This window comes from Serinus canaria, chromosome 3 (genome assembly GCF_022539315.1).
Source record: "Serinus canaria isolate serCan28SL12 chromosome 3, serCan2020, whole genome shotgun sequence".
In the NCBI taxonomy this organism is placed as follows: Eukaryota; Metazoa; Chordata; class Aves; order Passeriformes; family Fringillidae; genus Serinus; species Serinus canaria.
In genome coordinates, this window is record NC_066316.1 from 103,544,452 (window position 1) to 103,567,074 (window position 22,623).

The 22,623-nt window shown below is 37.3% G+C and overlaps 1 protein-coding gene across 13 annotated transcripts in view; it reads right to left on the minus strand.

The window, feature by feature from the left end:
- The window catches only part of PUM2 (pumilio RNA binding family member 2), a 75,953-nt gene that overhangs the window by 40,043 nt on the left and 13,287 nt on the right, over positions 1–22,623 (minus strand). For 12 of the 13 annotated variants that reach the window (XM_050972460.1, XM_030236525.2, XM_050972461.1 and 9 more), the window contains 3 exons: positions 6,250–6,318; positions 562–667; positions 89–276 (listed from right to left, as the gene is read on the minus strand). In XM_050972460.1, coding sequence (XP_050828417.1) covers positions 89–276; positions 562–667; positions 6,250–6,300 — 345 coding nt within the window. In that variant the 5' untranslated portion in view covers positions 6,301–6,318. Of the gene's footprint in view, positions 1–88; positions 277–561; positions 668–6,249; positions 6,319–22,623 lie in introns of those variants that run through there. The other variant, XM_050972466.1, reaches the window with a different exon arrangement.

Genomic DNA, 22,623 nt, shown 5'->3' on the forward strand with positions numbered 1-22,623 from the left:
AAAAACAGACAAAGAGAATTGAAAATATAACCATGTAACAAAGACCATAGCAGGTAACCAGGCAAGCTTAACACACTGTATTACTTACAAAAGCTCCTTTCCTAAACCGGGAATCCAATTTATCAGCTGGAGAGGAACTTAAAACATATTCTACCATGCTCACTCCAAGGCCACCACTTTCTGATCGTGGAGACAATACAGCATTTACTTCACTGTTTCCATGAAAACCCTGTCCAGGCTTTCTCTGTACCATAATAGGCTGGGACATAGAATGGTCTGTTAAAAACAAACAAATAAAACTATAGTATTTTTTAAAATACAGCTTGTAATGTTTCTGTATTTCATTACAACAGCAATATTAGGACAAAAAAAAAAAAAAAAACTTAAAAATTCCAAATCAAAGTTTCAAAAAGTGCTATTGAAATACAATCACCACGCAGTTTACATTTTCACAACTAAAATTAAAGGAAAATAAAATTTAATATTCAGTCACAAAATTTGCTTTGAGTAACATTCAGCAATCGTGACTGATTTTTCTGTACATATACAGCAATCACTTACGAGGAGTTCCCCATGCAGTCTCTCTCCACTCGTCACCAAGGAATATCCCTTTTTGTCCATCTTTTGCTGAATCATCAGGTTCCCAAAACTTTTTGGCAGGTAAAAGCTGTTAAAAAAGAAGATGGTTTTATTTAAATATGCTTATAGATGGGCAAAAATAGCAAGAGGATATTAAGAAGATATGCAAGTAATTAGTTCTGCAGCATGGAATCACAAAACGGTTTGGGTTGGAAGGGATCTTAAAGATCATCTAATTCCAACTTCCCTGCCGTGGGCAGGATTGCCACTTACTAGAGCAGGTTACTCAGGGCCTCATCCGACCTGGTCTTGAACACTTCCCTGGATAGAGCAGCCACAGCTTCTCTGTGCAGCCTGTTCCAGTGCCTCACCACCCACACAGTAAAGAATTACTTCCTTATATCTATTCTCTCATCTTAATTTAAGACCACTTTCCCTCATTCTACCACTAGCTGCCCCTGTAAAAATTTGCTCTGCCTCTTTTTTTGTAAAAAAGGAATTACTAAAATAACCCCAACAGTATTGAGATTCTGAAGTTATGAGGAAGAAATACAGAATACAGAAGTAGCTGTGAAAAAGCAAATCAAATTAATCCCAGTGTTAAGTCAAGACAGTCTTCTCAGAAACTTTAACAAACAGTGCCTTCCTGCCAAAGACTCAAAAGTTCGGCTGTTAACTAATACTGTGATAACCAGAAGGAGCTGCAGTTCATTGTGAAGTTCTCTTCACTTGGAAATGCATCATGTTCCAAATTTTAGAAAGTGACTAATACATATGGTAGCAAGTCAGCTCCTTTAGACCACAGGGCTGTTAAAAATCTGTGACATTTCACATGTGTAGTTCCACATACCAACAGTGTTATTTAGATGCATGGTTTTTTTCATTCCTACTTGTAAAACAGAAGGTGTCATGTTAGATCAGTATCACTTCTTGTACTGTCTTCAACAACAAAAAGACTTAGTGTGACATGACAGAAGCATCACACAAACAAGAATTCCTCAAATACTAGCATTCTTTTTGCTCTGATTTTACTAGTTTGTTCCTGTATCTTTTCCTATCAGTAACAGTACAACTGCCAAACTCTACATGTCATATTTTCCCTATATGTAACTAAAAACTGTATTCTTAGACAGAATAGGTACTTTACAAGGTACATCAAGAGAGAGTAAAGTGAAAACAACTTACAAAATGTAGGGAAAAAGAAAGCTGCACAATCCATCAGATTCTGCGTAATGCTGTATTTAGAATTTTTAAAGTTTTAAATTTTGAAATGATAAAAAAAAACAATCTGATGAAGCTGTCTGCAATAAATGAGTACATTCTGGAAATTTGCTTCTTCTGGAACTTAAGTGACTAAAAAGCCCTTCTGAACTTCACAGCTGGTTAATATGAGCCTCGATGAAACTAGTAACAGGAGTCAGTATATAATAAAAATTATTTTAGTGTGACACCGAAAGCACTTGTGAAAACAGCCTCAAGAGGAGGTGGATAAGATTGCCACTTGCAGCCCCAGCATTAACAGTGCAACAAGAGGTGACAAGAGCTCCTCTGGACAAATTAAGGATTGCTGTTTTTCTGTGCTGCCCAGAGCTCTTACCAGAAATGAAGGTCTTTGACTGGTTAACCTCAAATCCCTGGGTTCCTTACAGAAATTCATTAACAGAAAAGGATTCAGGTGGGAGGTTGATAAACAGCCAAAGCTCAACAAATCTACAGGAGAATGTTCTGCTTACAAGAAGTGCTGTACTGTTGTGATCTGCCCTGACAGAGATGCCCACTCCCAAATGCATTGTAGAATCACCACCAGGTGTCAACCAAACATAATTTGTGAGCAGCAAGATGTAAGTTTACCTCAAATTTAAGGTCTGAAGTTAGCCATCCGAAGGCAGAGAACCAGATTAATGGAATCTTACAACTGCATTTCAACTAAAAGGAGAAGTTTACAGAATCCAAATCTGCCTATGGAATATACACATCTTTTTTATCTTTCTATTTCTAACAGGTTTGCAATACTACTTCATTTTCATTTTGCAGGAGAGTGGTAGAACAGAAAGCAAGCATTTATCTACAAAACCTTGCTTTTGGCAATAATTTTATTTTAAATGCTGTCTAAGCCAATTTGAAATATGTGTCCAGCTGAGAGCTTTGAAACACCTAAGTGAAGGTGTCACCACCTAACACAACCCTGTCAGAATAAAACAGATCTAGTAATATCTCAAGTGCCATAAAATGAGAATTACCTGAAGTATGCTAACCCAGAAATTAGTAAATTCTACTATCAGACAGGTATGTTTAGACAACTCAGAGTTAAGAACAATAAGCAAATTTAGAGCAGAAGACACTGCAATACTGATTTTGATATCAAAACTCATTCATATGATATGTATGAGAGGGAAAACTGTCCCCTGGGAGAAAGAAGCAATAATACTGCAAAAGTACAAGTTGTTTTGGGGGGAGATTTTGCTGCTGTTGTTTTTTGTGTGGGCTTTTTAAGGTTTGTTTTGGGTTTTTTGAGGTTTGCCTTTTTTTTTTTTTAACTTCTTACTCTCAAATTTCAATCAGACAAATTCAACTACTTTCAGTCTTCATGTACTTTGGTACACAAAGAATATAAAGTATCTTTAACACAAAACATAATGCATGATCTATACTGAGAGGCTAAATTTAAACTACTGAAGATCAAACAGATTTACTGAAATGATCTTCACAACCTTCTACACAACAAAGTCCTTCAAATATTTAAATAAATGCAATTTTACAAAGTTAACAATATTGCAATTCCCTGAGAGCCACTGATTTAGATTTATTATTCATTTTGAGAGATGGGTATGACATATACTATGCTCTTTTTAAATGCAGATATAAGGTCTTGGATTGTCAAATAAACAGCCCTATCAGTTGTCAATTATTTTAACTGTGGAATTCAAGTAATAAAAGTATTTTTCAGAAAAACTAAAGAGACAGGAAAAACAATGTGTTTGATTAGTTCTACTGAAAAAGACTATCTAGAAGTCATGTCAAATCAATACAAATAGTTAAAATCATTGTGCTTTACTCTTTGATAGCATGTGTTTTCCTCAACATTTTCTGCATTTAGTGTAATAAACCACAAACTTTACAAAGATACTTCCAATTATAAGTAAGAACAATGGAGAAGGTTGTCGTATTTCTCACTAAACTCTCCCAAAAGTACATTAAATGTGTCCTTTTCAGTACCAGCACTAATCCCTGTTAGGTGTCTGCCAGACAAAGACAAAGCCCTTTACTACACACAAATAATAACAAGCAGTTATGCTCATGCTGCCTCCTAACCAGCTCTCTGATATGTAACTGCACTGTCTCCATTGCTGACTCTCGAGTGAAGAATTTTAAATTATTTTTTAAAATTTATCTTTAAGATCACAACTTATTCCTACCGAGCTCAAAGAACGTCTCAGCTAAATTTCTCTGAAAGAAGTCTGGACACTAGAAATGAATACTTTGTTCCTAAAATGAACTCTGTGTGCTTCGACCCTGTAAGTTAAACCAACAGACATTATCTAAAGAAGATTTAGTTTTCTGTTCTGTTTGGCACTTAGTTTTGTGTGGCGGTAGTGGGTCACACTGAAGTCGTGCAGCCCATTCTGGCTTGCTCTGATATAGCAAACAGATGCTGAGAGAGAAACAGGACCATGTGTTCTTATTTCTTCAGAATACTAAAGTGACTTTACAGGCCACCATAGATTTTGGGAGATGGAGCCAGAAGCATCATCTGTGAATAACCAATGTAACAATTTAACCAAGCTAAAATTGTGAAACACATTTAGAGAAAGATGTCTGCAACAGACTTAACAGTCTCCTAATGACAAGTATTGATATCCAGCTATGAAGAAAAGTATCAGTAAAGATTAGAATTATGAAAAAGAAAATAATTTCAGTTCAGAGAAAAATTCTGGCAGACAGAGAAAATAAAGAATCATTTCCCAATAGCCAGAAACAGCTCACTTGACATGACCTCTCTTTCATGCCTTTCAAAGCATATGGAGGACACCATGTAGGAGCCTCTACCAATTCTAGCTTACTTTATGAGGATGTTTCCTTTAATATTCTAGAAGGCTATAATCAAAAGGAAGATTAGAACAGCCATGGAATGTATCCCAGAACTACTTTACTGTTGTGCAATACATAAAGAAAGTTACTGAGTAAGTCAACCTAGCTATGGGAACCTGTATTACCTCAAGATACCTGGAAGACACCATTGAAACAAAAGACAAAATAACCTGGTGAGTGCACGGTCACAACTGACTACCAATTTCTGATGCTGCAGTACAGGATCAAAACTCTGACTCTTTGTGTGTGGTTTTTTAAAACATCCTTATAGATCCACAGAATGCCATGAAAGCAAACTAACAGAATCCTAATCATGCAGAAAATACATCCCTCCATCTGAGATAACCTAAAATGAAGATTGGTATGAACAGTCATATATACTGTAATTTAATTCCCAGGCATTTGTGCCATCCTTCACTTTCACTTTTTACAGCTTTCAATCTTTACAGTACTTTGTGGCTGTCAAAAGACCAAATACCACCATGAATTTTACCCATCCACTCTATCACACTGCTGGTACTATCACAGATACTTCACTAACACTTTTACTTTTCAAAAGAAGTTTTAAGAACTGGGAGGGGAGCAGTGTGGCTACTTAGGTTTCTAAAGAACAGGGCTCCATCTATTATTTTTTTCAAATAGGAGATGGTTCAAAGACAATCCTGGATGAAGCAAAAATTGCTGAAAAGCCAAGTGATTGCTTGAATACTTCATTCATTAAAATTAAAAAAAAAAATCACGTAGGAATGCCCATGTGTCAGCTCAGAAACATTCAGCAACTAGAGCACAGCACTTATTTTTCATCAGCAGTTATGGCTTCCATAAAGACTCCTACCATCATTTTAAGAAAGTTAGGTTGCAATATTGTCACTGGTTCAACCATCAACTGAATTAGGTAAATACCCAGCAAGACAAAAGGATCCACATTTGAGATCTTAGTTCAACATTAATTTCTTTACCAGGTTCCTGTCAGGGCAAATAACCCTAACACTTGTCAATTACCTTCTAAACAGTTCAGGGAACTGCTTTTGAAGGAGCCAAGTCATCCTTCATGTTCTTAAATTCCTTCCCCCAACCTTAAAGTACACTGACTTAAAAAAACCCAAACAAATCAAATCAGTCAAAAGAAATAGTCCCTCTTCCCTCCAGCTAAATTACATAACAGCACTCTTCAGCCTAGTTAAAATCTTTTAAGGAGTAATTACCAGTGAAAAAATAGTAAATTACCACACATTTCTGCTGGGTATGCCAGTTCATTTTTCTGGAGCCAAACCTTTTTTCCAAATCCCAGTCTCCCAGGCTTCTCAGGAGTAGCAAGTTCCACTAGCTTAGATACAGTGAGACTGAAAACATGCCTCTTTTCATAGAATAGTACACTCTTACAAAAACTTACCCTTTCACTTCCCTAGAACTATCACTCATCTAACAAGAATGACACAGAACAGCAGAACCAGTCAATAACAATCCCAACATTCTCTAAATGTAATTAGTTTCTCTTCACCTTAGACAGAAACAATTAACTTGTTCTTAAGAGAAAGCTCTTTGCTTCCACCAACTGCATTTTCAGCCCTCAATAATTACCTCTCCCATTCCCCGAGATTCTAGGGCAAGAGCTTGAAACTCATGATTCATCTCATCCACAGATCGAACCTGCAGAGAGAAAACCAAAAGAAAAATCCATTAGTCAAATATCTTTACAAAAGTTTAAGAGTTTTCAGTACTCCCGAAGATTCCTGAATATTGAAAGCACACGAAAAATGTGCTTCCCCATTTTGTCTGAACATGAGTCTGGATTTCATTACCAGATATAGTTAGACCAATTTAATGTACTTTGCTAATGTAATAACATGCAAGAAATTCCAAGAGACTTAAACAGTTTAATCTCCACATATCTGTACAGATATTGCTCACTATAGGAACAATAGCCGATAGTACATTTGCAATGAATGTAAAAGAAAGAGGTAAAATTAAAGATTTAACCACATAAAATCCCTTAGAAAGGAGAGGAACTGTTGCACACTGTTACTGAGTACACCTGGCAGGAAACAAAGAACAGCTCACAAGGCAGGTCACAAAACATACTAGTAATGTGTTGCTTTTAAAATCTAGTAACTGAGTGTATTAACACAATTCCTTATGTTTTCTTCCAGGAAATCACATTTTTCCTTCTCCACAGGTTGGTGTTTGGTTTGGTGTTTTTTTAATTGTTGTAAATATGAAAGATATTTTACTAAAGTAAGAGTTGCTGCTGCAACAAACCACCTCCTTTTTCATGGCAAGGCACAATGCACTGGGCTCATTCTTTTCTGAGTAAATGGTTTCCATAAGGACTTTTCAAAGCCAGGATAAGTTTAGAAAAACAAATAAAATAAGGAAATTCAGAGCTGTTTCTTTCCCTTCTCTTCTCTCCCAATACTGACATCCAGCAGGCAAAGTTATTCAAGTTCAAAGTAAAATTAATTTCCCTCCCAATTCCACTCTCTTGAGGAGTTACTTTCACCAATCCATCTGTTTACACCAGCCAATAAAACAAACTGGTTACTCCACACAGCTGATAACACATAACTAACACTTTTCAGTAGCTGCTCAAATACTAGGCAAAGAAACAATCTGGTGCTTTCAACATTGTGGCACAAACAATTCTTTCTTAGGATTGAAAAAGTGGCCAGTAGATAGTCCATTCTCAAAATTTTACTCCCAAACTATTGTTATTGTCTCAATCATTCTAAGCCATTAATTTCTGAGATTGTCTGTGCTTTTGACGAAGAAATTTCACAGCTCAAAGAAATATTCCCTCAAGAAGAACAATGTTTTAGTTAAGATGAAGTGTGAAATCACTTTCCAACAATTTCACTGAGATACTGAAGAGCAAATTTAGTTTCAGACTGAATTATGGGGTAGGCACATCAGCACACTAGCCTTATTCCAGTAATGTTGACACTAAATTAGTTTTAATTTTGATTTTAGATTGTTAAAAATTGAAAGATTTTAATATAGCCTTCAAAAAGCTAAATATATTTTCTTCAACTTAGTATTTTAAAAAACATTCATATTTTATGCAAAATTTTATTATCTCCAAGGGATAATCAAATATTTGTGCATGCACACAGAAAATGTAATGGTAGAAGAGCAATTACTTAAAGAGAAAAATCAGAAACTCAAACTTAGAAGACTTCTGAATTTGAGTATTACAGTTTCTGAAAACATAATTTCTTCTACAGACTGCTGAGAGAGCTCATGATGTTACCTAGTTAGGCCACTGTTCGTGCTGAGGTCACACTCTTTAGTTTCAATTACAAACCAATATTAATTTAGGCACTTCTGTCTCAATATGTAGTTTTGATCTAATGATCTCTAAACAAATATGCAGGTAAAGCTTATATTTATTATATTTACCATAAATACTACCCAAATCACTGTTAGATAATAAACAACCAAGCTTGAAAGAGGCATCATTTTTTTGGTTGTGGTGGTTTTTGGGTGGATTGTTTGGGGTTTGTTGTTCAGGTTTTTTGTTGGTTTTAACTTTCAGTGGTGGTGGTTTTATTTGATTGTGTTTTTCTGGTGTTGCAAGACCTAATAATAAATGCTTATCTTTCACAATTCAGTGAAGTCCAAAACCATGACAACACCTCCTTCCCTGTCTCTGAGAAAAGACAATCCAAGAAACAGGGTAAGAGCACAGCTAATTCCTTTTTTCCTCTAAGCAGTTTCAAGACCATTATAAGAAACGGAAGTTTATGAAACTGTAAATACATTTTATAGCACAATGTGCATAAATTTTGCTCACCGGCCTCTTTCTTAAAAATTTAAAATTTAAGTTAGCATTATCTATTGCCATCCAGCAGCAAGAGAAAAAACACAGTCCTTTTTTCCACCAAAAACACACAAGATCTTGCCCCATATCACAAATTTGTGTTTCACAGGTCGTTTACAAACTGGAAAAAGCACAGACAGCACCAGTATCTCCATGTCTTTCTTCAACCCTAACCCAGCCCTTTCATTACAGGAACAGAAGAAAACACTGAGAATGACACCCAGCTGGATCTCCTATGTGTATCTCCTATGCCCTTTCCCCAAAGGAGACACTTTGATTGGGATTATCTGTATTACCAAGGAGTTTTATTTTCTCTAACTCAATACCAGCATTAACTTAACTCAGGTTCCAGAAAGAAACTTTTTAATACTTTTTAAAACATAAATTCAGAACATTAACCCCACCCCCTTGTTTGTATTATTATTCATATCCTGTTATACAGAATAATTCATAAGTCAAAAAGAGGCCTATGGAACTGCTCAACATTTACAAGGTTTTTTTTTTGCTGGTTTTGTCTGATTACATCACTGCCTCATCCCTGGAACTGCTCAAAGCTAGGCTGGACAGGGATCTGAGCAACCTAGTCTAACAGAAGGTGCCCCTGCCCATGGCAGGGGGTTGGACAACGGTTTCAACCTTCCAGTACACAGCAGATCATTTCACAGGGCCCCCAAATTATGCACAAACAGATATTACACACCAAGCTGTCTTTACGTAAAACAGTTCCTCACATACTGCTGTTAAGTAGGTAGAATGGCATAAGCATTCCTGATTTCTTCCCCCTTAGCACATCAACAGAAAATTCTCATCTTCTTCTACAGGCTCTAGATACAGCATACCAGCACATTGTAGTCCATTTTTCATTGTAGCATTAGCAATGATATTTTAACACAAAATTTCTCTCAAAAAACAAAATTATGTCTTAGTAGACTCTTTCTCAAGTTTATGCTTCCTCTCCTTGAAATTTAAAATATTTTTTTATAAATCCAGAGGCCTACACAAAACCCATTCCTTTACTCTGTTGAGACTCTGTAGGACAGTCCTGCCACCCTTCACCCAACAGAGTTTTTAGCACTCCCCCTAAATAAACTTGGTAACCACAGAGGTAACTGTTTGATTCAGAAGGTTTTTTCACTCCTTTTCCATGCATGAGAATTTCACCAGATCACCCAGAGAAAAGACTGCTGTGGTAAAACACCACAGAGAAGAGGCCACTACACTAAAGCACCACAGAAAAGAGGACACTAGATTTGACTTGGGGAGAGCAACAAGGAGAACTTGGTGTGGAGCAGGGTGGGACAGGGGCATCCACTCAGTGCTGCCTACATGGTAACTCAACCAGAAACGTGAAACTCTGCCCTCCATAACTCAGGGCAGACTTAGGGAGGCAGACTCTCAACTGGAAATCATCTAGGACTACCACAAGAAACACTGCTTACAGTAATATCCATTTCTGAAATCCATGCATCCCAGATCTTGGGACAACTACTCTCTCAAATAACCCTGAATTTTGCCAGCTTGTAACCATTTTCTTGCAAAAGCAAAGAACAGCCCCTTCTTTGAAAAAAAAAAAAAAGGCCTGTGGAAAATAGTAACACAAAACACAGTATCAAAGAGAAAAATATGACTTTATTTTATACATCAAAAGTGGTTGAACTAGATGACCAGAAAGTAGGACAAATTTTCTGCATTAAGAAATGCCAAATGCCATCCCTCCCCTCTCAGGTGAATACCCTAACCACTGGGACAAAGACGACACATTTTGCAGTTGAAGATGTGTCCTAGGCCAGAAATTCAACACAGAATACTTGGTAATTACAGCACTGGGACTGGAAAGAAAGGGATGCTGCTGTTTACACTGCAAATGCTACTGCTTTTTTCTAAATTTTATTGAATGTCTTCAATGCAAAACACCCTTCCAGCAGTTTTCTACAGGGGTGGCTCTTCTGTAGCACTTATCTTATGCAACATATAAGATGTGCTTATGGCAGAGACTTAATATTATGATCAATTTAAACCACTTTGAAAACCCAATACACAGCAATTCTGCCAATCCATCCTCCATGAAGTTGACCACTGTATTGTAAAGCCAAGTCAGACACTTGACAAGACATTTAAAAAGCTCCCCAAAAGACAGCTCAACAAAAACCTCAGATAGGTGGCCAACTTGAAATTACAAAATAAAAATAGCATTTTTGATACAAATATCAGACAGAAATGTAGAACAGACTGATAACAAAGGACAAGAAGGAATAACTATACCAGAAGCCTAAACTGCACATCTACAAACCTGTTATGAGATTTCTACTCTGTAATATTTTTGCCGAAATTACATAAAACATCCTTACTTTGATTGAGAAGCCAACCCACAGTACACCCAGTCAACAAAAGCTGTTGAGTAGCTGAACAGGAAATGAGAAGATGCACAACTGAACTGTTTTGACCCTAAGCATCAATTATTTTCTGTAACATGAATAAAAAAAAGACATCTGTTTGATTAAAGCTGCTTTTAAGTAGATGCATCTTCTCATACCTCTTGGAAGCATCAGAGAACCAGAGGTTCACTTACTTACTACCAAACTGGTTAATGAAAATTGCTGCTCCCAAGTAATTAAAAGTCAACAGGTACTGTGTTTTGATAAGAGGCAAGGTTTTCTGAGGGCCACATGGAAGAGTAACACAACTGAAAACTTCACAGAATACTCCAAAATCTCCAGGCTCCTTAAGCAGTCCAAACAAAAAAGGTACAAGGAACTTAGGCAACCAATTTTAAGTTCTAACATATATTTATATGGTTACAATCTCAAAAGTACATCTTCCTCCAGTGAGCACTTAACAATTTTCACTGTAAAATAGAGTGCTCTAAAACCAACCAAAACTTTTGTAAGGAAGTGAATAATTCTTCAACTGCAGTATTTTTGACTTCTTAACTCATTCTCAGACTGAGCAGTACTATACTTCTGCACTCTATGACCCCTAGTACATCCAAATATTCTAACAAGATCAAATTTCTCAATTTAGTTGGCTTGGCTCAGCAATCACTCTGCATCTTAAGGCTCTTGTGCTTTTTTTCCTTGTAAGCTTTGTGTTGTAGTTTGAGAAGCAATGTGGGAATCAGAACATCACTCCTGATGTCCAGAGCTACCGAGAGAACCCTTGGGGGTCTCGGGGGTCTTGGAATGTTGCCAAAAGCACTTGGTGGCTTGATTTTGATCCATCTAGGGATGTGCCACTGATGTATGAGAAGATGGAACCTGTGGGAATTACCCGGGTGTGAATGGTGAAGGGAAAATGTAGTTATAGGGTAAATTACAGATTTTGGGGTTTCTGTACAGGGGGGTTATGGAAACAAGATGGAGGAAACAGGGCAGGTCACAAGACTCTTCCTCCTTCTTCTTGTCGTCCATCTTCTGCTGTGGTGTTGGCATTTGGGGATTGGTCTGGGGTAAGAATGTATCCGGTGACGAGGCTGATAGGTATTGGGGATGAAAAGTAAATATGACATACGTAGTTTTTGTTATAAAAGATGTGCCCGCCTTGGGGGTGGCCAGAGTGCCTTTGGCTGCCGTGCTGGTCAGATCCCAGTCGGGCAGAGAAGGGACTTTACAGATAAGATATAATAAACAATTCTGAAGACCGAAAAATCCTGGAGTCCAGACCCATCTTTTGAGACACAGCCTGCCAGAACCACCCTAAGTGTGTGTGGAGACAGAGACAAACAGCCGAACTCCACAAAGCAACCCTAGCAACACTGAGAACATTGTCAGCGACAGGAAAGAGCAGATTTTGAGGTGGAGTTTCTGCAGCACCTTAAAGGGGCAGGGGAATAACCTCCCGCAAAGCAGAGTCCAGCCTGCTGAAAAAACCGACTCACATTCTTTGTCTGTTTGTTTTCAACGGGAATATCAATAACCTCAAAGCCAGCAAAGAGGAGAAATGAATTCTCTAGGTTTTCATCAACAGCATGTATAAAAATGCATCTGTGTTATATATATGTCCAAGTATGCTAGACAGTATCTCAAAAGTCACCATCAAGTTTGGAAAATACTGATTTACTTAGTAAATAGTCCTTATTTATCATAGTCTTCTGCCAACAGATGATACAGAGAAATGATTATTATATCAACACTATCCACAAAGAATGGCAGAGGAAAATGACAGACATCTTGCCCCCTGTTTCAGAACTACATGATGGTTCATTCAAAGTCAGCTAAAGATACTAAGAAATTGCACTTGCTTCCCCTAAAAATGAACTCTTCAACCACATAAGAAACTCGCCCTTTTTTTTGCACAGGCTTTCATGCTTCTCTTTCCCACCCAACCAGTTCAAGCTTTGCCCTAAGACTGGCAGAACTGTTTGTACAAGTTTTCCTAAACTACTGTCAAATGTCCTCAAGCTCAGGTTTTTAATCTATACAGCCAAATACTGGCAGAGCTACCAGGCTCACATAAATGAATGTGTCTGTACTGAAACCAGATTTCATAACCATTTGTAACAGTTACACTGTTTGCACCATTTGAAAAGCTGAAGTGATATATTCCTACATACATAGGGCATATAGTTTAGACTAAATAACCTTAGGTTTCTCCGTTTTTTAATTGTGTAAGAAGTTATCCATTCAAAAGAGTTTCTAAGAAATGTACAGCACAGCAGGGAGGTAAACAGAAGTATGCAAAATAAAAATCTAGAAATGTGATAAAAAGTGTGCAGTATAATTTTACAAAATGGAAGAAAAACCCCATAAAAACTTGTCCAGTGAGAACTTCTGTAAACAGGAAATTATTTTAAAAATTCTAATTAGAACAAGTGATCAAAATAATATTTCCCATACACCTTTTAGATTACTTAAATGAGCTACAAGAAAAAGTAATTGTTAAAAAAAGTGGCTGACTGGTCCTTTACGGCTCAGGAATCAAACTGATGACTTATTTTTTTACACAAGAAATTTTTTTCATACAGGTTTAATCATGAATATGAAACAGTTAAGGTACAAATCCCATGTAGTTTGGTGAGACTCTTCACCGTCCTTTGCTGCACACATTATTCTGCAACACTCACTCCAATGATCCTTCATAAATATACCAGAAAAAAGAGGGAAGACACTAAATATACTCAGAAATTTGGAAACAAAGCTGTGAAATTAAATATGAGTTGCACTTTCTGTCTTAACATGCTTAATTTAATTGCTGCTGATTACTTATATATGTATGACTAAATTCTTTTTTTCCTAATTTTAAATATCTACACTTCTTGTTAAGCTGGTTAGTCAGCATCCCCTTTCTGTTAGCAGTAGCAAGTGCTACAAGTGGTGTAACAGAAGTTTAGAGGAATTTAAGAGCCAAATTTCTAACCATTATTATCCTGTTCTACACAGAAAGACTCTGTCAGTGAGTAATAACAATCCTGCTACTTCTATACAGAAGCGTGACATTAATTTGATGTGCTGCTGTTTTGAGACATCAGCTTTCATTACTTCATCATTTGTTCTCATTCAAAAACTTTATTTAGTAAATTAAAAAACTTAAAAAAAAACTTTGAGTGCTTTCTAGGCAATATACTATTAAAAAAAGGTTAAAACTTTGCCTTTTCTGAAGATGAAAACTCTGTATAAATTCTAGAGATATCTACACACAAGCAGGAACTAGACAATTTATCTCACTGTATTTTGTAATGATTAATGAAACATGGCTTTCATTCTAATAGAGTCAACAAGCTTGTCTTAAATGTGTTAATAAGAATTGGAACACTGGAATCCACAGGCCTGGAATCAAGTAAAATTTCCATAAATTAATGTTCTACATTTTAAACAATATTCTTTCTGCTGATGTGTTTTCTTTAGAAATCTCAACTATCTTCACTTTTCTGTTTATTACCAAGGAATCTGAAACAGAACATCTCCTGTACACAAATGTCTGAAAAGCAAAAAAACCAAAAAAACCCAAACAAACAAACAAACAAAAAAACCAACCCAGACTAAATTTTTGTTTGGCAAATTATGGGGTTTTAACACCATCTTAATGTGATCCTAAGGAATTCCATGGAACATAACTCATTTATACATAGTATCATTTATATGAAGAAAATTATTTCATATGTATGTACATACACATAGACACCACACCTATTAAAAGTGGGGCTAAGGAAATTTCAGAAGTCACTAACAAAATTTGCAGGAAAGAGTTTTATTTTGGGTTATTGTAGAGCTGATATCACAAACATTCCTCCTACCCCCAGCAACTGCTAAGTAACAATCCCCTTCTTCAGAGCATTTACTTTAGTTTCCTCCAGAATATGGAAGATTCATTTGCCACACAAAATATTAATTTCTCAAGGATTTAGTTTTCAGTAACACATGGAAAAACTGAAGTTCTCCCAGTAATTCTGCTCAGAAGTTTCCAGCATCATGAATTCTTCTTCCTCACGATCCAGTACCATTTGAATAAGCTGTTGGCCTTTCAGTTCTGCTTTTTTTTCCCCTCTGAGCAGGCAAGAAGAAAGTAGATGATACCAACACAGTCTGATCTTCTCAAAGTGGGTGCTACAACCAGAGATGAAACTACCTAGTTCTTATGCAATGAACTGAACAGCCGACAGTACAAAAAAAAAAAAAAAAACCCAAACAAACAAAAACCCTGGAATTTTTAGACCCTTCATTTCACTACAAATAACTAGCTTTTGCAAAGAAAGGTGCTGACACAACACACAACTTCTCAGTATCCCCAGCATAAAGTAACAGTGAAAAACCCCAAGGTTTCAAGTACATGACAAAAATCCACCTTGATTTTTTGGCACTTTTAAACTCTGCATGATTCAAGGAGAGCCAGGGAATAGTAAAACTAACTTCTTTTAGTGTATTTTTTTAGTTCTTCCCTTGCTACAGGGAAGCATATGTGTCTTCTACTTATCTGTCTACAGCAGGTGAACGGACATTTAAAGAAATTGCTGTTATCAATTATTTCAGCTGTTTTCTAAAGATGTTCTCTTTGGACAACATGCATATAAACTACTCATAGATTTCTACAATTGCCTAAAAGCTGGGAAAACCAGCCAACTCTAAAAAAACACAACTAGAGACTACCTCGGTAGGCATCAGTTCTAATAACTAAGAGTTGCAGCCTAGCTTTGAACATTAGTATCGCATTAAGTGCTCCCTAGCATAGTCCTCCAAAGGAACTAAAAGTCTAAAGTAACATCAAAAACTTTATACCAACGATAGTAAACAAAAGTAAAAAAATAAAGCAGGCTATTTAGAATTGAAATTGAAGCAACAAAAACTTTTTAACAAAAATTAGTTCAAAGATTGTTATTGATACGTCTGTGCTTCAATAGATTTAAAGCAAAATACTTCAACTTTTTCTTTAAGAAGCTAAAAATTTCAGAGCAGTTACATGTAAAAGCCACTATCAGTACATGAACAGGCACAGTACGTAGGGCAGGCAAAAGCAGAAATTGTGAATAGAAACAACCCACATTTGAATTATCATCTAAAACAATATCAGACAGTGATTTTATGAGCAAAATCTCCGGTTAGATGTCTAAATTCCAGGTTATTCATCTTCACACAAAATAAAGTATTCCCTGAAATCATTTACCCAACTACAGGCTTCCCTTCACTATTTATCCACTTTGCTTTTCTCTTCATCTTTACACTGAAGAGAAAAAAGCTTTCACATAACTCTTCACAAAGACACACAAGGGCCTTCTTCACCCTGACTTTAATTTAATGGTACCAAGTCAAGGTAGTTCAGAAAGCTAAATGCAGCTCCTACGTCCAATACAGCAGTTTCACATTTTCAAAACCACCAATTTTAAATCACATTTTAAAAAAGGCAAACAGCATCCTAAACCCACAGACAAGAACTTATATTAAGCAAAAGAACTAACACTAACCCACATTTTTATTTTCTTGACACCATGAATAACGTAAGGAAATTAATAAGAACGTATTAAGAAATTTGCTGCAAATGCAGAAGGCTTGAAAGCCTATATGCAGCCTTTTTTGGCCAGGTTTTTTGGCTCACACCACCTGGATGTCATGCAAAACTCTCCTAGAATGGCTTAAACAAGTTTTAACTTTAGGACAAAATTCCACAACTACACAGTGACCATTTTTAGAACAAGGCCTCACTCACAATCTTGCCTAGAACCTGGAGCACACTGGAATGAATGCAAAAAAACTCCAGCTGGCTCCATACACCACCAGCTCAGGTCTCTGGTTCCCACTGTAGTGCTCCAAGGCCACTCCCAGCCCACACTCCCTCTGGAAGCAGCACTACAGTTCAGGTTTATGCTGCTCCTAGTAATTCCTCACAGACCTGAACGGACTCTGTGCAGAGCCACTGCTGCACAAGCACACACCAAAGTTTATCTATATGTAAATAAGATAATGCACAGTTCACCACATGCCATTTGTTTGCTGTAATATCAAACCAGGCTCTCCCTGTGCTAATTACTGAAAAAGCACTAAAATATGAAGGACTCTGCTTCAAAGAACTTTAAGTGTAAAACATATTACAAAGACTGATACAACAAGAAACCAAATTGGTAAAGTGAGATAAAGCAGTCATTCACATGAATGCATTCGACAATGCTTGCCAGGTATTTGGAGACATCAAGGCAAGTGGAACTATAAAGGAGTATGTTGGACAGCACAAGGACACTGGTGAAGATATTTAATAAAGACACAACTAACACAAAGTAGACATGAACGAGGTAGCAGCTCACCACCTGACACCACATGTGACAATATGCAGTGTGGGGAATTGGTCAAATTCCTCACTGGCTGAAACTATCACCTGCAATTTGAAATGCTGCTGAAAAGGTCAGAAACTGTGCAGACACACAGAAACAGCAAATGTGACTGGAAGGAGTGATTAGGAAAAAGTCTCTAAAGAATAGAAGCCATACAGAACAAACTTGCTTGCACAGTCAGGTGACTGCAATAACTCTCCTTTTCCCTGCGCTGATGACAGTTCACATTAAGCTACCTATTCCATGCACTACACGCTGGAAAATACTAAAAATACAACCCAAGTATCTGCAAAATTCAGCACTGTAATTTTCCTCTATCTAGGGAAGTTCTTTAAAGCATTTCACCAAAAATTTCTCATGCTTTTTTTTCAGTCCAAGTTCATGAAACCATGTTGCATACATCAAAAAATACTCCTTTTTCAGCTACTTCAAGTCAAGGAGAGGGGAAAGATGGACATATTTCCTCTTTCCAGCCACGTCTGCTATCAAAACTGGCAGTCACAAGCAGGCAGGCAATAAAGTGATATCTCACTGATTAAGTTGCAAGACATTTAATTTTTTAACAGAAAAAAAAGGCCCAACTTTTCAACTCACTCAAAAAACTCACACTATTAGCCCCATCTCATACAGCACTACTATGACAGAAAAATCTCACCAGGAACTTATTGAACAAGATCTTTTAAAAGGGAACAGATTTTCCAAAACAGGAATCATATTCCCTCCCTCTCAGCTCTCCCCTAGGCATAATGGAAAATCCCGCCAGTCTAAGATTTCTTTTCCTAGTTTGTGAGGCTTGGAAAGTTTTAGTTATTTGCAAATTTGAGAAGCTGCTTAAATCATACATTCAACAACCATAATCTGGATTTCTAGTTTGGTGGAGCTAAATGCTACTGGAACTAATTGATGACAATGGCAAACTCAAAATTAAACCAGAGCAAACCCCAGCACAGAAAGATAATACTTAGAAAAAAGTTGTTAGAGAACTTGTTGCTTGCAAAAACAGAAATAAATATCTTCAGAACTTCTACAGGGAGAACAACCCCATCAATCAGCTAAGATAAAACTTGAGCTATTACAATGAAAAACTAACAAAGTATGTGTCGTATAGGTGATTAACACTTGAAAATGTATTAGAAATCTGTTGCTGAAAATTTGTTTGAAATCACCTTAAAATAGTTATATTTCACAACTATACTTCACTTTTAAGCTGAAGTAAAAGTTGCAAACAAAAACAGGAAATAAAAAAATGGACTGCAAGCATATTTAGATTTCTAGGGACAGTTTTAAGTAAAATCTATAAAAGAAAGAACTAATGATTGAGGAAATGCAATTCCCACTGGAAGGTCAGGAAACAGATTATGTTGTTCTCAATTTGAATGAAGAGATTATGTTCACTGTTTCAAGGGATGGCTACATGACTGTGAGGTCTCATATGGGAAAATGATTTCCCAATTTCTATTGCATAAACATATTAGTCCACCTTATTTGAACAACAAACAAAATAATATTATTAAAACCAAGGCAGAACTTCTGCTAGAAATTGTCTGTTTCATCCTGTTAAGTATTTGCACATTTTGCTAGTTTAATAGCACCTATACATTTTCTCATGGCTATATTAGTTCTAATAGACCCTCATGGAAGTCAGGATGGATACTTGCAAATACTGAAACATACAGTTTCTCCTCCAGACCACAAAAGTGCCAAAAAGCTCTTGAACTCAGTAAGACTCTTTCCTTTGTTCTCTCCTCTTCCCCTCCAAGGAAGGGTTTTTCTTTGTTACAGCAGCTACTCACAAAACTTTGAGATGTTTGTCAATTCTAACACAAATGAGTTGCAGCAACTGCAGCTCAATTGAAACTCTGGGTAAAGACACAATTTATATTCTTTTGTTTGTAGCACCACTACCCTTAGGATTTTTGGAAAAGGCTGCAACAGCCAAAGCTTTTCTGTCAGTCTTGCCTATCAGCTCCTGCTTCTTCGAAAGCAAGACTCAAAGACACCCAGCTCATGTTAAAATTCACAACCTAAAGTATTTAGATTGAACTAATGAAGTGTTTAACTACCTTTGCCATGAGGGAGGGAAGTTGACTGAGCTGAATTAGGAAAGGACAGGACAAGTAGCCTGGGCAGTATCACACTGCTGTAGCTGCTTGCTTCAGCATGTGGGAAGAATATCTGCAAGTAGTTCGACATCCTAGAAAATATATCCTGACTTAACAAAAAACTTCTTCTCTTTAACTCCAAATATTACATACTGATTGATGATCACTAAACCTTTCTATCCTCGACAATTCTTCATTCCTGAAATGACGTGAATTTATGACAAACAGATCACTAACCTATCTGCAGCCCCATGGGGATGTGGACAAAAGGATGATGCCACAGCACACAGCAGTCTTCCTCAAATGCTCTGCTACCAGAGACTGAAATGCTTTTTTGATGTTGAGGGAAAGAAAAAAATGTCAAAGCCTCAAGTGAAAATAGTTTTCATACTTAGTTTGTTATCCTTTATAACTCTTTTCCCCATTAAATATTTTAAAGAAAGATTAATGACAGTCAGGGATGATTATCTCCAGGTTAAGGAGCTTATACTTAACCTTGTCAGTGACTGGATGGTCACTACTGTTTTAAAATGGAAGGTGACAATAGTGGTGTCCAGACTCAAATTAACAGTGCTGGCTTTGACATCTTGTACTGAGGAGTTCTGCATGCACTACTATTCAACTGAGTGTCCAAAGATGCTCCTCTAGCCTCTGCCCTCTTCTATGCTGCAAATTATTGTTTAGAGACTCCCCCTCTGCCTGCAAAGTAGTTCATGTCTCTGAAGTGTTGGGCATTGGTAACTGCTGTCCACCACTTCAATTTTTATTGCTGCAGCTGAAGCAGATGTAGAAGAACACATCACACTGAGAATAATAACAACTGTCATGTTTCTGTGCCTCTTATGCTGAAATGTTCTGTAAGACAATGATGTTAGTTCTGAGCCAGTGGTTGATCAATTTGGACACCAACGTGTCAAGTGTACACTTAGCAAAAGAATTTTCCATTTCAACCAAGTGTTGAATCCACTTGTGGTGTGTCTGAATTTCCTGCTGTTCTCTTAAATGTTTGTGCCACCTGGAGTTCTTTCATTAGTCTTGGTAATTTCCAAATTAGGGTACACTAAGCCTCAATACTGCCACGGATCTCCAGGATAACCCATTTGATCTTTCTCTGAGCTATCGAAGGCCTACAATGCTACTGTGAATTAACTTATAATAGAATATTTCAGCTGGGAGGAATAATCTAATCCAACTGCTTGATCACTTCAGGGCTGACCAAAAGTTAAAGCATCTTATTAATGGCATGAACTGCCTTTCAACTATTGATACTTCAGTGATAATTCCCACAGTTCATCCCTCAATAACCCCTTATCAGAGACACTGACAAGTAACTCCTCAGTCTTGAACCACAGTAAAAATTAAATGTCCAAGCAGACAAGTAATTATCGTTACTAAAGACATTGTCTGCCTTATGTTCAGTTGTTTTGAAGTTATTTCAGATAGCTTTCAGAGGACCAACATAATATTTCAGTAGTCTTCCCAGGAATTAATTTCTCATAGTTAATGAAGTATATTTATCAACTTCTTATTCTCCTACAGAGATTCTTTAGCATTTTAACTAATTTGAAGATTCTTCACAATCTATTAGTGACTCCAGCCCAGTTGATCTGTTTATCTTATTGCTCACAACAACAACACATTCAACTCACTTCTATGTATCACCCAGTGTCAGTCAAAAAGTATCAGGTATCTTTTGGTGAGAAAATGAAGATAAGGTTTTTCCACATTCTCTATTAACTTGAAATCTCCAATTAAGGCTCATGGGACTTATTTGACAGAAGACTATCCCTGTGGAATCCTCTGAATCCTTCTTCCTCAGGAAAATCCCCAGAGCATTGCCTTGGAGAGACTTACCTTAGAGTTTTCCCCACCTGGTGGACAGAAAGGAGTCTCCCATGGACTCTTGCTTAACACCAATCCATCCCAGTTCCTTTCCCCAAACTTCCCCTGGCTTCTCTTCTCCTTGTTTCCTCACTGGTTGTGATACCCCTGGTGGCCAGCCCAGTCTCCCCTGCAAGCCCCTGCCCTTTGTACTGTCCCTGCGCCCTCCCCTACTTAACCTTGTTGCCTTTGTCCCTGCTCCCTCTGGCGCGGTGGATGCAACAAACCTTCACTGGAAAATAACATACAAGGATCCTTCCTGTCTTTCATGTGCTGAGCTACCTGTGGCCTGTGTGTGTGCATGGACTAGAAATGGCTGTTCTTGTGGCCTTACTCCAAGCGGCTTCTGAAGGAGACTTCAAAGAAGGCTGCAGCATTTCTACCACCCTGCAACATATCCCTGGAAAACTGCATGGAGCACAATGCTGGGGAGAAGTTCTTAGGCTTTTGGTGGAGAGCTGGGGTTGTTCAGCCTGGACAAGAGAAGGCTCTGAGGAGACCTTAGTGCACCTTCCAGTATCCAGAGGGGTTACAGGAAAGCTGGACCAAGGCATGGAGTTGGAACTGGATGATCTTTAAGGTCCCTTCCAACCCAAACCACTCAGCGATTCTTTGAACATCACACATTACAAGATGTTTATCTACTGTATTTGCATCTATTAGTTTTCTTTCCATTTTTTCTTCGAATGCACAAAAAAAATCTATTATCAGTATTTCAACCTACACAGGCTGTGTAGTAGACACAGAATATAATCCTAGCTAAACTCCTTCCACTGGATGCATAAATACAGATTTTAGAAAACCCATTTCTTTGCTTCATCTAACTCAATAGTTTTCAAAAACAAAACCCCCAACAAAAACAAACCAACAACCCCGCCCCAAAGAAATGAAGCCTCCCAAAAAAGCCAAAACCACTTCCAACAAAACAGTAACTTCCATCTTAACTAAATCCCAAAGAACACTGGTACATAGAACTCAAATCAAATCCTTGATTTCTTCTAGTTTATATTGCTACTGAGCAAATGAGTCAAAAAACAGCACAACAGTAAGACAATGATGACAGTAAGCTGAAAACTACTATTCCCACATGGATAATGCACAGCAAAGAGCATCTTCCCCTTCACCAAATCTTCATAATGCACAGAACCACTGAAGTGCTTCAAAAATTAAAGAGTAGTTCCTCTGCACCCCCATTCAAGTTACCAGAAAACACATAGGAGGTTCATGACAGTTATCTGCAAGAGGAATACAGAAGTATTTGGGTGGACCTAACAGAACCAAACAAAGCTTCTGATAAAGGCATGGCTCTGATCACTAGGGGTGGAAAGCAGATGGCGGAAGGGAGATGCAACTGTTATTCAGCACTTACTTACCTGTGAATAATTTTACCTACACAACATATC